At 40.1% G+C, this 15,864-nt stretch overlaps 1 protein-coding gene across 3 annotated transcripts in view; it reads right to left on the reverse strand.

The window, feature by feature from the left end:
- kif13a (kinesin family member 13A) overlaps positions 1–15,864 on the reverse strand; it is a 363,930-nt gene that overhangs the window by 117,435 nt on the left and 230,631 nt on the right. For all 3 annotated transcript variants that reach the window (XM_041183792.1, XM_041183793.1, XM_041183791.1), the window contains exons 7-9: positions 8,341–8,428; positions 1,745–1,879; positions 1,500–1,612 (exon numbers count right to left, since the gene is read on the reverse strand). In XM_041183792.1, coding sequence (XP_041039726.1) covers positions 1,500–1,612; positions 1,745–1,879; positions 8,341–8,428 — 336 coding nt within the window. The remainder of the gene's footprint in view (positions 1–1,499; positions 1,613–1,744; positions 1,880–8,340; positions 8,429–15,864) is intronic.

The raw sequence follows: 15,864 nt of genomic DNA on the forward strand, positions 1-15,864 counted from the left end.
ATAAAAATTTAAATACCCACATGAAACCTCATCCCACTCGTGGATGAGGTTTCATGCCTTTTCTGAAGCCCACCGGTGTTCCTGCCCTGCCTGCCAACATTAAGGTTGGAAGGGCAGGTCCATTAATTACCTTAATTAGTTTTTAAATGGCCTCAATAGGCCGTTGAAAGGTCGGTGGGCGCACAGCTGACTCGGCTGCGCCCCCTCCAACCTGAAAATGGAAATAACACGGGGTGAGATTAGGAGTTCCACCCGGCGTCATCCCACCTCATTTTACATGTCGGCGAGCGGGCCCCGCCCCTGCTTGCTGACCGGAAGATCCTGTCCATGGTTTTTTGGTCATACAATCATCTTGTCTTAAAGTCATTTACAGTTTTTGCCCAAACTTACTGGATTTGTGAGGAGAAGGTAGGGTGAGAAACTAAATTAAACTAATGATGTAAAAAATAATGGTGTAACTTGCTCAGATAGGATGAGCATTCTTGAGAGTATACTGATGCAAAGGATTCAAGCAGTCCGACATTGAGAGGTCCCAGTTATCCAGACATTTTCTCCATGTAATTCTGTTAATATAGTTTTTCCCTATACTACATGAAAAAGTTCCACTTTGCTGCTTTAGCTGATTTGTCAATGCACTCAGATTGCATTTTCTGGTTAAGGGTGAACTGTTGTAGGTTTCATACATAGCACACAGCAGCTTCCTGCCTGATTAAATGAAAAAGCATGTGAACAGGTTCTTCGGATCAACATAAGGCCAAATTAAATGAAAAGGTCCATCACCCGCATCAACTACCACTTTGATGTATCATGGATTAAATGGATCTGGGACCTGCACATCACAGAATCACAGGAAACCATCCAGTAACACCATTTTCATTATACACTGAAAGCTGCCAACACAATTGGTTAAGTTGTGAGACATTAATTTGAATTCAACCTCCTTGGAGCAACATTTTGACTATGGATCTTGATGTTAAGAATTTAAAGAAATTCCAGTACGCTTCACAATGAACAAATTATTTTTATTGTGTGGGAAAATATGGCAGCCCATTTGTGTATGGCAATGTTCTATACAAATAGTAAGTGGGTAAAGGCCATCAGTCTGTTTTTGTGATGTTGGTTGAGGGAGAAATGTTGGACAAAATGAGGATTTCCTGCTGTTCTTCATTGTCATGAGTTAAATCATATCCACCTATAAAAGCAGACAGGGCCTCACATATGTCACATCAAAAAGAAGGCATCCCTAACAAAGCAGCACCCAATCAGTACTGCACACAAAATTCAGTTTAGATTATGCAGTCAAATTCTTGAGTGAGCTGGAACCATAACCTTTTGACACAGTTAACACATGACCAATCCAGGCAAACGGAGACTAACTTTGGCAAGCATTTGTTTGAAAATTTACATAGTGATGAGGACCCTCACCTTGACTGAAGTCATATAATTTTTAATTAAAAAATTACTCATTTATCTGTTACACTGTTATTTTCATTTCTCACTTGTTAATGTTACTGCCCTCCTTCAATCGTTCTCCTGCAGCTCCTGTCTTAGAAACTCTCTCACTCCCAGCCAGATCCACAAGACTCAGCTTACTCACTTTCTCTCCAGAAGTCTAGAAGTAATGAAATAAAAAGAGGAGCATTAAATCTGCAACAAATGCAAACAAGAAATAATTTTGAAGCATCCAAACAATTACACCAGACTACATGAATCCTCGCGTCTCAGGAAGTGGATACAAACTTACACCACTTTGGAGATCATAAAGTGTCTGAGTTAAAATAATGCTGAACACAGCATGAGAGCGGCTGCTTTCTTCATTCATGTTGGTGGCTGCAACTGTTCGCGATTTGTTTCCTTCAGACATTAAGGATTCAATATCCTGCAATATACCATAAATAAAATTAAACAATAATAAGCACATCATCTGCAGTTTGAACATGACTTTTTGGCAAAGTATCAAGGATCACTTCAACTATCAAACCACTTTTTTTCCAAGAAAAGGATGAAGGGAGATCCAAAAAAAAAAGTAAATGCAACATTCAAACTAAAAGTGGGAGTTTTAATAAACCGGATCAGTTTGTGCAAGATCATTAGGCTAAGTTAACCTTTTTAAATTGATCGTAGTCCAAACACTAATTCACATGGAATGGAGGAAGAGGTGCATCTTCCTTTACACAGCAGGCATTTTTGTCTGGGTATCTGCATTCCAAATCAGGAATAGCTTTTAAGTAACTCTCTGGAATGGTTTTCCTCACAGTAGAGTTGTTTTCTGTCTCTACCAATGGCACTGGATTTCACTGAACAATAGCTTGCATCTATATAATGCCTTAAATGTAATAAAACGTTCTAAGATGCTTCACAAAGCATTAGCAGACAAGATTTGATATGAAGCCACATAATGAGCTGTTAGGACAAGTAATCATAAGTTTGATCAAAGAGGTAGGTTGTATGGAGTGATTTGAAGGAGAATTGAAAGGTAGAGCAACATACTTCAAAACAGAAATCGGGAGCTTAGGGCTTAGATGGCTGAATGCATAGCTAACAATGATGAAGCAAAGAAAATTGGGATGCACAAGAGGCCAGAATTGGAGGAATTATAGAAACTTACAGCATAGGGTGAAGCCATTTGGCTCATCGTGCCTATGCAGGTTCTTTAAAAGACATTTGTGTTTAGTCCCACAATCTCACTTTTTGTCTGTAACTGGGTAAGTTGCTCAGCCTCAAGCCTGTCCAATCTCCATTTAAAATTACTTATGAAACCAGCTTCCACTGCCTTTTCAGGTAGTGTGTTCTAGATCCCGAAATGCAAGGTAAAAGTTTTTGCCTCTTCATAGCTTTACATCTTTTGTCAATGATTTAAAATGATAACCTCCTAAAACCGTCCACCAGATGAATGGCCTTTATTTGCTGTAACTAGGCCTCTCATCACCTTGAAAATTTTTATTAAATTACCTCTTAACCTTCTCAGTTACAAGGACAACAATCCTAGCATTCCCTTATAACTCCTTCAGCTCTGGAAATATCTAGTAGCCTTTCTAAGGTCTTTATATCTTTCATGAGGTATGGTGCCCAAAATTGTCCACAACATTCCAGCTGAGACAATGGTTTATAAAGTTCCAGCATGATTTCTTTGCTTTTATATTCTATTGCTTTATTTGTAAGCACACATGCTTTTTTAAAACCTTATCAACTTGCACTGCTACTTTTAAGTATACGATCATATGGATACCAAGGTCTCCTTGCTCATCGACACTTTTGGATAGCACACAGCTGATCGGTGAATGGGACTTGGTGCAAGTGAATACCTCACACAGCAGAAAAAATATGATTGTCTATAAAACACTGGACATACCACTCCCATTACTGGATGAAGCTGAAATGTGGGTGCTTAGACTAGGGCAAATCCTTATGATATTGTTGCATTAAACTGCAATAGGCTCTTTCTTTTTTAAAATTTAAATTGCACGGGAGTAGGTAGGACACACCAAGTAGGTGTTTCATTTTTCAGGCAATAACGTCAGGTGTTAATATATATGTCAAAAGCAAGTATAATTGCCTTAATTATATGGAGAAAGATTAATTAGAAATGTGATTTTACCACATAACAGTTAAGAAGTGTCTGAATTAATCAACATACAAGTAGCAGTGCTCCTGCAACAGCTTTGACCTTTTGAATGCGGCTGGGCTGCCTGAACAGATTCCCTATCATAATTTCCCCACCTGCATAACAATCCCATGTGCTTAGCTTACTCAATAGTTTCAATAACTTCCATTTTTCAAGGTCACAAGGGATGGTTCAGTGTAAAATGACAATTTAGGAGCAACTCCTTCCTTTCAATGCTTTAGTTCATTTAACAAGCTATTATTTATCATTCAATCAAACAGATTCTTTGTTCATTATCACATTGCTGTTCATGGGGCCTTGTGCATAAATTGGCTGCTACATTTCATATCTTTCAACAATTTGACTTCAAAAGTACTTGTACTTCGGGATGTCTTGAAGCACATGAGAAATCTTAAACAAATGCAAATCTTTATGAAACAGAAAGAAAACCACAGAGTGAAAAATCTGTGTAACCTGTGTGCAGAATCAGTACTGGAGAAAGACCGCTTTGCTCCGATAAACACAGCATTATTGTTGCCACAACTAGCAACTGGAGTGGAGTCGCTGAATCTAAGTTCAATGCACTCACAGCAAACTCACAATCCATCACAAACTTGGAACAAATGCCACCTTTGAGACAAAAACAGAATTACCTGGAAAAACTCAGCAGGTCTGGCAGCATCGGCGGAGAAGAAAAGAGTTGACGTTTCGAGTCCTCATGACCCTTCGACAGAACTAGAGAGTTTTACACACATCTCAACCCATTCTTTAGTAAAAGACTGACTTATTCATACCTTTTAAATAAAAGGTAGATTTGTTCGATGGAGTTGGCCCAACTAAACTCAGTATAGACTCCGTTACCGAAAAGAGCTAAACACCTGATAACAGATTTACTTTGTTCATCCTAGTTAAAATCTACTCAAAACATTTTAAGTGCGCTACCATAGAAACAGGAAAGATTATTCAGTGCCTAGAGACAAGAAAAACACCAATGAGAGATAACCTTTGGAAACTTCTGCTAACAATCAAGCCAGTTGTTTTCTGATCGTTGCATATCCCTAATTACTTAATTGTTAGCAACTGTGCCTTCAGCCTTAAGCCCTGGAATTCACTCCCTAAACCACTACGTCTCTCTTCTCTTTTAAGCTAAAAAATTGGCATCTACCCAATAATGTGGAAAATTGCCCAGGCGTATCCAGTCCACAAAAAGCAGGACAAATCCAATCTGACCAATTACTGCCCCATCAACCTCCTCTCGATCATCAACAAAGTGATGGAAGGTGTTGATGACAATGCTATCAAGCAGCACTTGCACAGCTATAACCTGCTCCATTTGGGTTCCACCATGGCCACTCAGCTCCTGACCTCATTACAGCATTGGTCCAAAAATGGGGAAAAGAGCTGAACTCAAGAGATGAGTTGAGAGCGACTGCCCTTGACATCAATGCAGCATTTGACTGAGTGTGGCATCAAGGAGCCCTAGCAAAATTGAAGTCAAAGGGAATTAGGGAGAAAACTCTTCGCTGGTTGGAGTTATACCTAGCACAAAGGAAGATGATTGTAGTTGTTGGAAGTCAATCATCTCAATCCCAGGACATTGCTGCAAGAGTTCCTCAGGGTAGTGTCATAGGCTCAGCCATCTTAAGTTGCATCGCCAATGGCCTTGCTGCCATCAAAAGGTCAGAAGTCATTGGTGATTCCACAATGTTCAATACCATTTGTAATCCCTCAGATACCGAAGTAATCTGTCCCTCTAGCAGCAAGATTTGGGAGAAATTCAGACTTGTGCTAATAAGTGGCATGTAACATTGGCACCACACAAGTGCCAGGCCATGACCATCTGCAACATAAAATAATCTAACCATCTCTCACGACATTCAATAACATTACTATTGCTGAATCCCCACTATCAATATCCCAGAGGTTCCCACCGGCCGGAAACTGAAATGGACCAGCCATAGATGTACTATAAGATGCTGCAATGCTACTAAATGGCTACAAGAGCAGGTCAGAGACTGGGAATTCTGAAGCAAATAACTCAACTCCTGCCTGCCCAAGACTGTCCACAAGGCACAATTCAAGAGTGTGAAGGAATACTCTCCACTTGCCTGGATGAGTGCAGCGTATATGACGCTCAAGAAACTCGACATCCAGGGCAAAACAGTCCACTTGATTGGTGAACCATCCACCAACTTCAACATTCACTCCATCCACCACTGGCACACAATGGCAGCAGCAGGCACAAGATGCACAGCAACAACTCATCAAGGCTCCTTCTGCAGCACCATCCAAACCTGCAACCTCTACCACCTAGAAGGGAAAGTGTTGCAGACACATGGGAACACCACCACCTGCAAATTCCCTGTCAAGCTACACACCATCTTGACTTGACTGGCCTAGTGATGCTATCTTTCTGTACAAGAATTAAAGGAAAGTCACTCCTTTAAACTAATTGTGACCCAGCTTTTGGTTACCTGTCCTAATATTTCATGTGGCTTGATGTTTTGATTCTTCTGAAGCACTTTGGGATGTTTTACAATGTTAAAGGTGCATATAAATTCAAGTATCTATTGTTGAAATTCCTTCAGACATGAATGATCAAGATACCAGATCAAAGCCATGTTAAGTGGCACCATTGAAAGGCTAGGTGTTACACAGAAGAGAAGAAAAACTGAACCCAAGGAAGAATCAAACCAGTCTGTTGAGTTACTGAAGACTGGTTACACTGTAGTATACAGATACCTGAGAGCATGTCACTTGCTCACTTTCTTGACTGCACCTCCTTTTCTTTGTTCTCTTAATTCTTCAAAAACCTATGATTAAATTTATTGCCTGTTCCTCAAATAATGAATCTTAAGTGAATTTTCAACTTCAAAACAGTTCAAACTCAAATCATGGGTTTAAAAGAAAATGTCTGCTTTATAATTAGGCAAAACAGCATGAATCTACTTCGGGCAAAATCCTCCTATCCTTCCTCTTCCAACTCTATCAAACATAATCCTGCATTCTCTTCTTCTACATGTGCTTATCTAGCTTCCCCTTAAATACATCTATACTATTTCTCTCGGCTAATCTTTCTTGGAGCGAGTTCCACATTAACATTCTCTGGATAAAGAATCATTTTTTTTCCTGAATTCCCTTTTTGATTTCTTAGTTTTTAACCTCATGTTGATGGCTTCTAATTTTGTCCTTCTGCACAAATGGAAACTCTCTGTGTATGCTGTCAAAAAACTTTTTAATATTTTAAAGGCCTCTGTTAGGTCACCCCTGAGTTTTTAAAGAGGCAAGAATCCCAACCTATTCATCCTTTCCTGGTAGGTATAACCTTCCAGTTCTGGTATCACCCTCATAAATCTTTTTTGCACCGTCTCCTGTATCTTTGATATAATATAATGACCAGAACTGTACCACAACTCCAAGCATGATCTAACCTAAGGTTCAATACAAGTTTCATAAAACTTCTCTACTTTTCAAGTCTACGGGCAGAATTTTCTGCCTGTCGGGCAGGCAGGCCCGACGCAATCACTGGCGGGCGAGTAGCCTATCCCTGCTGGAGAAGCGGGCCCCGCCGCCATTTTACTTGGGCGGGCCAATTAACTCAGGAAAAGCGGGCGGGGGGCATTCCCCGAGAGCGAGAATGCGCTCTTTCGCGCATGTGCACGAAAGAGCACACATCTCCCCGAGGCTAAGTGCTGCATCAGGGAGATCACTTCCACTTTGAAAAATATTAAAAATAAGAAAAAAAAAATTTCCTAACATGCCCCCCTCATATGACAATGTCACAAGATGGGACATGTTCATAATTTATACTATAACTTTATTAAACTTTTTAAAACCCTGCATGAAACCTCATCCCGCCGGTGGATGAGGTTTCATGATTTTTCTATTTGCCGCCAGGGCTCCCGGCCTGCCCGCCAACCTTAAGGTTGGACGGGCAGGTCCTTTATTGTTTAAATGATCCTGTCAATGGCCTCAATTGGCCATTGACAGGTCAGCGGGCGCGCAGCTGATTTTGTCGCGTCCCCGCCTTCCTGAAAATTTAAATGGGGCGGGGTGACGTCGGGGGTTCCACCCGACTTCATCCTGTGTCATTTTATGCGTTGGTGAGCAGGCCCCGCCCCCTGCTCGCCAACGGCAAAATTCAGCCCTATGTCTCTCGAAATAAGGCCCACCGCTTGGTTGACTTTTGTTATGGGATTATTGAAATGCTTCACAACCTTTAATGATCTGTATATTTGTACTCCCAGATCCGTTCGCTCCTCTACCCTATTTAGATTCTCATTTTCCTTGTAATATGCAATTTCCCAATTTTCCTTACCAAAATGTAATCCCTCACGCTTACCTATGCTAAAATTCAGTTATAAATGATACATTAAAATACAAACAAAAGAGGCTGAGAATTAAATGATTTTTTTAAGTAAGCATTAGACATTAAGACAATGAGCCTGAAAAGATTTTATGCAACAATGGAAGTTTTTTTCATCTCAATATTGAGGTGTTCGCGAACAGACAGAACATTTAGCTAGCTGTGCAGAGCCAATTATTTGCACTGAAAAGCCTTGCAGATGTGGTGCATACTTCAACTGAGATCCTTCAAAAATTTACAAACCTCAAAGGGAGCACTAGCCACAACTGTAGCTTTCTTTAAAAAGAAGAAAGGCTGAAGCTGTTTAAATTTAAACATGAATCATTTAATATTCAGGCCAAAAAGTGTAATGTTAAATGCACATACTTACTTCAAAACAAGTAACAGCCAGCTGCGACAAGCCATCTACATATGGGCCCAACACTTTATGCTCCCTAACTTTCAGGGTGTGTCGACTCCTAAGAAAAAATATTATTTTAAATAGTTAACATTCTACAATATTAATTTCATATATAAGCAAGAACAATGCAAAGTTCAGCAATTAAAGGCTAATAATTGTTTTGGAACATTTATACACAAGTACCAAGCATTGCAACTATTACAAACAGCTTTAGCAACTGTTCCTACCTGGAGGCATTTCCTCCCCAAATCGATGATTACACTCAAAGCCCTGTGATTTATAGTTTTTAATGAGAAAGGAACAAAAGCGTGGCATGCAATTTCAAAAGTACCAGTAAAAGTTCTGAATCCCATGTAAATAAAAACAGAATTTAACCTGATGAGTCACCATGAAGCAGTTGCCTTATTTGAGCATCAGATTCAACCTATTTTTTCCCATGCTTCATTCCGGGGCACAGAGGGAGAAAAGTTAAAATGCGGTTTTGGAGGACCTCAAACGGACTTAGCAAAAGCTGTAAGCTTTTAACAGTTCACAAGTTTTGGCAAGTAAAATCTGGGCACCATATTGTGGAAAAGGGAGAAGGGGCAAAGTGCAAGAGGGAAAAGTGGCTATTTTATTTCAGTAAACCGTTCGGTGGTCAATCAGTTGCAGGATGCCACTGTGAAGTCAAATGCACTTCAAGCAGGGAACCTAAAAGTGACAGGCTCTATAAATAAAAAAAAGAAATGGGTGGGGGTAGTTGTAAGGAGATCTCAGATTGAACAAAGATAAAAAAGTACAAGGTTATATGAAAAACAGTCTATTACTGATATTCAACTAGGTCCATATGGATGCCCAGCATTGCTGCCTCACATTTAACATTCCTGATGCACTTGAGGTTCAGTTTAGCTACTTAAAAAATTCATTTGAAGCTGATCCGTTTCCATAAAAATCCTAAACAGTATTTATAAGAATTAAAAGCAAAAATCAGCTTCATTTTTTGTCATCTGTGAAAGGCCCATATATTCCTGTAACCAGCCAACTCACAAGCACCCTTGTCCATTTAATATTGGCAATACTTGACCCTGCAAGCTGCTGGAAGTGCGCGATGGAAAGTGTGACACCCTCCACAGGGCATTTAAGGACTCAGTGACAGGAGAAGCAACAGTGTATGTTCATAACCATTCAGATTGAAGGATTCTGAAATTAGCTATGCAAGGTCTGAGCTAATGCAAGTTAGAATGGTGAATTCAGGTAAAGAAAATGAAAGACAAGGGAAAGAAAGACTAATAGAATGAGACAGAAAGAAAAGTTTTTAAATAGTTCTATTTAAATGTATGAACAACAATTATAACCTGGGACAGGATTTTCGGGTGATCAGGCTGGTGTGGTGGGTGGGCCCAGGGCTGGCTGGGATACAGTCCCGCCACCTGTGATCAGCCCCCGAGCACAATTTCTTGCTGGCTCAGCAATGCCAGGGTGGTGGCAGGAGGAAGGCGAGTGCTGACATCTGCGCAGGGTTTGGGAGAGAGGTCGGGGGGGAGGGGGTTGGTGGTGGTGGGGAAGAGAGAGAGAGAGAGAGAGAGAGAGAGAGCGTGCAGTGAAAGCTCCCTGAAGGCAGGGAATTGCTTCAGGAAGCTGAAGAATTTTAAGATCAAAAATAAAGATTTGGAAATTCTGGAAAAATTGTTCCCAAATAGGACTCACTCGCATGAACACATTCATAATAAAAATGTCAAAAAATTTTTTAAAAATTAATGTTGGAAACCTCATCCCACCGGCGGGTTTCCTCAAAAATGCAAAGGCCGCCTGGCCGATTCACCTGCCCGCCAACTGTAACATTGGATGGGCAGTGAAAAATCTCTCTTAATTATTAAATTAATGGCCTTAGAAGTTTCTTAATTGTTGATGGGCACGCTCCTGACTCGCACACGTATGCACCCGCTCACCGAAATATCGTGCGAATGTGCAATGACATCGGGACGCACACCAAACGTCATTGCGTGTAATTTTGAGCCTGCCCGCAGCATGTAAAATTTGGCCCCTGAAGAAATGAGACACTACACTTGTAATAGTTAACATTCAGTGCCAGAGAGGTTGCCTGGCAGTAATTAATACTGATCACACCGATAAGATACTTGGACTCAAAATGACTTAATTTTGTGGCAAGTTTACCTCACATCTACTGTGCAAGTACATTGCTTCATGCTACTCATTGCATTTGAATGGTGGGGCAGACAGCGAGATGTTACTTTTGCAGAGTTAATGGCAAATCAACTCATCTCCAACAGCAAATCCTTGATTTCTACATTTAATCACACATCTGTCCTTGCCTTATGTCACTATGGCATTTGTACATAAATGAGGGTGAGCCTCATTATTATATTGACAGGCATTTTTGGGCCTGTGTATGTTAAAGAAACATCTTAGTTGATTTTGGCTGGTCCAGCTACATCAAATAAAACAATTTGAATGTGTACTTATCTGCACTGTACTATGACAGAACATCTGTATTCCTTTATCAGGGATATTTATTTTCTCTCAAAATATTTAGTAGCCACCCACACACTAATAATCTCCATAGTTCAACTTAGAAACAAACATAACTGGATACAGTAAAACTCCATTCACTATGTAGGAGTGATTTCACTGCAGTAATAATATGGCTACAAAAAAATTCCACTTATTTGTAAATACTTCAAAAGAACACCACAAATTGCCACACCAGTTATGAAACATTCAATATAAACACCCTTTATATATAATTTCTAAGATCATTGCATTCATCAGCACCTCAGGATGGCTTCAAAATGAACAGTTTCGTCAGTCTGCAGTTCAAACACAGCAATTTTCACTGTGCATTGTGCCTTCATGCCACCCAATGCATACAGCAACTATCAAGGCCAAAATTGAGCAATTTGCCAAAAATAAGTACATTTCCTCTATAAATGATGCAGAGAGAGCAAAAGAAAGGCCAAACTTCCAGCAGCAAAAATTCAGTTTTCCACAATAAAGCAGCAATTATGTCAGAACTCATGCACCAGACTAGATTACAATGCTCAAATGTTACATCTGAATTATATTTTCCTGCAGTCATCATGTTCTCAGTCAACCTGATAATGGCTTGTATATACTGGTGCCCTAGCCATTATTTATCCATCAATCAAAGCTTCCTGGGCAATATCACCTGGCTGTTTGTGGAATATTGCTGTGTGAAAATTGGTTGCCACATTTCCTACACTTCAATATTAACAACACTTCAAAAGTACTTCATTGGCTTTGTGATTTTCCTGATCATATAAATCAAGAGAAAAAGAAAAGAATATATACGAGATCAGCTCGAGGTAGTTAAAGTATTGTGAGCTCTAAAGACCATATGTTAAGTGACATTGGGAGCAATTCATAAATCCAACACTACTAATTGTAGATTAAGTAAAGAGCTATTTAAAATTCACTAAATTAGTAAACTCTGACCTCTGGATGATAAAAATCCCACAGCAACAATCTGTGGAAAAGCTTGGGGAGGAATTCTCCCCCCATTGGGAGGGGAAGTTCAGGAACGGGTGCACCTCCAATCAGCGCCCCCAATCAGGGGTGCACCACCATTTTACGTGGGTGGACCAAGTAAGGCCCGCCTATCGTGACGCTCGCCAGGAAGCACTATGCGCTCCCTGTGCAAGCAGAGGGGGGATTCCCTAAGCCGAAAGTGTGCACTCATCTCCCTGAGGCTAAGTGCTGCCTCAGGGAGATTGGCACCAAATTCAAAAATGTGAAGGATAGAAAAATAAAATTTTCCTGACACTGTCACATGAGTTGGGACATGTCCATCACTTTTAATTAAACTTTTATTACATTTTTAAAAACCTACATGAAACTTCATCCCACCCGTGGATGAGATTTCATGCTTTTTCTGAAGCCCGCCAGGGCTCCCGGCCTGCCTGCCAACTTTAAGGTTGGACAGGCAGGTCCTTTAAGTACTTCAATTAGTTTTTAAGTGGCCTCAATAGGCCGGTGACAGGTCGGCAGGCATACAACCAATTCGGCTGCGCCCCCACCGACCTGAAAATTGAGATGACGCGGGGTGACGTCAGGAGTTCTGCCCGATGTCATCCCGCATCATTTTACGTGTCAGCGATCGGGCCCTGCTTCTTGCTCGCCGAATTCAATATCCTGCCCTTGGAATTTTCAATCAATACCCATATAAAATTAGTCATTCATCTTTTGCTCTTCATAAAATGTTGCAGAATGTTTGCACAGAAGTCAGTGCACTTTCAAAGTAATTCATTGTGAACTGCCTCAAGTAATTTCAACTTCTGTTCACCAACACAAATTTTTTTTTCTCCTTTTCAAAGGTTTCACTGCAGTTACTACATAGTCTCAACTCAAAAGAAGAGTACTTGTAGTGCAAAGAAAAAGGCAGTGATCTTCCCCCTTCTCCTATGGTGAGGACTGCACACAGGCATGGACAACAAGTTGTATGGCACTGCATGCAGACTTGTGGTTTTCTTCAGACAACACCCATTTAACAAAATCTGATAGAAAGCAGGTAACAAACCAACTCTACATTTTTAAATGATTTTATTATCACCAAGTAATTCTATCTGTCCAATTACAAACCAGTTTCAAGAATTGCCATGTTTCATTTCATTTGTCTCAGAGGCTTAAACATAAAATCTAGCCTGATGCTTGATTGCAGTACTAAGAGTTTGCTGCACTATTGGAAGTACCATTGGAAGAGGCATTAAACAGAGGCCCTGTCTGCCCTCTTAGGTCCCACAGCATGATTCTGGAGAAGAGCAGGGGAGCTCTTCTTGGTGACCTGGCCATTATTTATCCATCAAACAATACCTTTCTGGTCATTATCACATGGCTGTTTATGGGGTACTGCTATGTGAAAATTGGTTGCCACACTTCCTTCTTTATAACAGTAGCAACACTTCAAAAGCATTTAATTGGCTGTAAAGAGCCTTGTGATCTTTCTCGGTCAAGAAAGGCACAAAATAAATGCAAATCTATTCTGTCTTTACTGTTTCAGAAAAGTTCACATATCTGGTACAATCATTTAAAAAGAGTAACCCAAACCATGAACTTGCTGTCAAATGAGAAACTAATTTTGCACATAGACTGCAGAGGTCTGCAATTTGTTCAGCAAATAAGGCATTCTTTTCAGTTGGTAAATGTATATTATACTGTAATGCAATACTAAATTATACACATCAAGAAGGGCTCCAATCGTAACTTTAAGAAATACTGGCCAGGACAAAGGTGACGTGTGCTAAAATTTAAAGTTTTAAATCGAACCATTTTCTTGTGAACGGTTCAACAACATTCACTAAAGTCTGATGTCGACCATGAAACCATCGCCAATTGTCGTAAAAACCCACCTGGTTCACTAATTGGCCTTTAGGGAAGGAAATCTGCTGTCCTTACCTGGTCTGGCCTACATGTGACTCCGGACCCGCAGTAATGTGGTTGACTCTTAAATGACCTCTGAAAAAGGGGAATTAGGGATGGGCAATAAATGCAGGCCTAGCCAGTGATGCCCACATCCCATGAATGAATCAAAAAAAATTGCCATGAATGTATCTTATCCACTCTGATCGGGACCTGTATTTTTTCAGCAACCCAACCCACAGGGTGACGCACTTGAAGAGTAAAAATTTACCTATTTGAAGTAATCCGGTTACTAGCTGAGGTATAGTTCAGGTTATGTTACTACACTTATTGGAGATTAATGACTATTAAACACAGACCAGAGAGATTACAAACTACAGTAACCGATTTATTTTATTTCCAATTATATAGAAACATCAAGTACAAGTTCAAGAAATACTTCCAGTACACCATGAAACAAAGAAACTAGCATAACCCCCAACAGATATTACACAAAGCTGTCACAGATTTCAAAATAGTTTTCCCTTTTCCTGAAAACACTTTGTTAGCTGTCTTCAAATCTCATTACTGGTTGCAGTTGGAAGTCTCAGGAACACGTTCAGTTCACTTTCCTTAAATAAAAAGGAGACTAAATGTGGTCATTTTTCTGCACCCCCTTATGAAAAACCAACAAAAACAGTTTCAAAGTGTAAAATTAAAATTGTGTGGCTGAGGTTGAAGAATGGTGCTTGGTAGGAGAGACAAAGCCTCAATTCTGCATGGACAACACTGGGTTTCACTTGGGAAACTTGTCATTTTTCCATTCCCCAGCATCAACAACCTGCACCTTGATTAGTATAACAGGTTAAAAAATACAACTTGTTGAATGGGCTCAAGGGTTATTTCGGTACTGGATTGTATGTGCAGCAGGTCTAAGTATAGAAATGCACAAATCTCAATTCTATGACAATAGTTTATTCTTGGATTCTCCCAAACTCATGTCAAAAGCATTGAACAGTGACATGCTAAGGTTAGCTTAAATGAACAAACAGCAAAGCAAACATGATTAATGTATCTGGCCCCACATTATATATTCTGACACAAACATCCATAAAGAAATGATTTACATAAAAAACCCCTCCCCAGAGACTAAAGGGTCAATATCACAAACAACAATTCATCTTGAACACTGAAGCCCACATAATTATTAGAGCCAACATCCTTTCCAAAGCTTCTCAGTCATTCTGTTACCTAGTATGGTTACCTAGTATGTTAATTACAAGATTCACACTGTCACACTAATTCTCTGTGGCCTCATCATCAAGTCAGTCAAGATGATGCCAATGGGGTAAATCAAGCATATACGGCACACATCCTCAGGCACTTTGCAAGTCTGTTTAAGAGGCATAACGCTAAACTATACATACCAAGAGATCTGTAGGAGGCAAGAGATAACTTTACTGTAGTATTCATCTCTTGTTTTAGGCCTTTGCAAATATCATTTATTCCTTCAAAACTGTAGTTCTCAACTGTATGAAGCAGAGAAGGGTGTGGGCTTGCAATCCCAACCTGCCTAACTCCATTGTGGGGTAGGTATCTCCTAGCCTCAGTAATTTTCTTGGAATCGGGCCAGGTTTCTCCATGACCTGTGGTTCACGACCCCTTAGAGAAATCAAGGAGCATTGTCTGGTTTCAGGAACCTTTTGAAAGGTAAGGTCATGAGGCTTTTAACATGCATCCTCCATGCCAACGCATGCATAATGAGGCTTGGCTGTAAGCTCAGACTCCCATAAAAAGATTACCTCTGTTGACGCAGCTGGAAAGGGAAAACTCTGCCTGATTGGCAGCTTAATTATGTTATAAGAAGTTGTTTTTTTTGTGATCTATTTTGTCAATGGCTCAAGGTTTGCACAAGATGAAGAGGTGTCAAGTGCTTATAGCTTCTATTATTAATATTTTAAAGGTCTGGTGACTGGCACTTTTATACAGTTTTAGCAACGGCAAATTAAACAAATTATGAATGGGCATTTTTGTTATGGCAGTTTCACACATGCCATTGCTACGAAAGGACTCATTGGTCCTGTACAGAGTCTATACTGGATGAATGGGCTTGGAAGTGCCATGAGTTGGCTGTGAGGGTAT

The sequence above is a fragment of the Carcharodon carcharias genome, chromosome 3, assembly GCF_017639515.1.
Source record: "Carcharodon carcharias isolate sCarCar2 chromosome 3, sCarCar2.pri, whole genome shotgun sequence".
In the NCBI taxonomy this organism is placed as follows: domain Eukaryota; kingdom Metazoa; phylum Chordata; class Chondrichthyes; order Lamniformes; family Lamnidae; genus Carcharodon; species Carcharodon carcharias.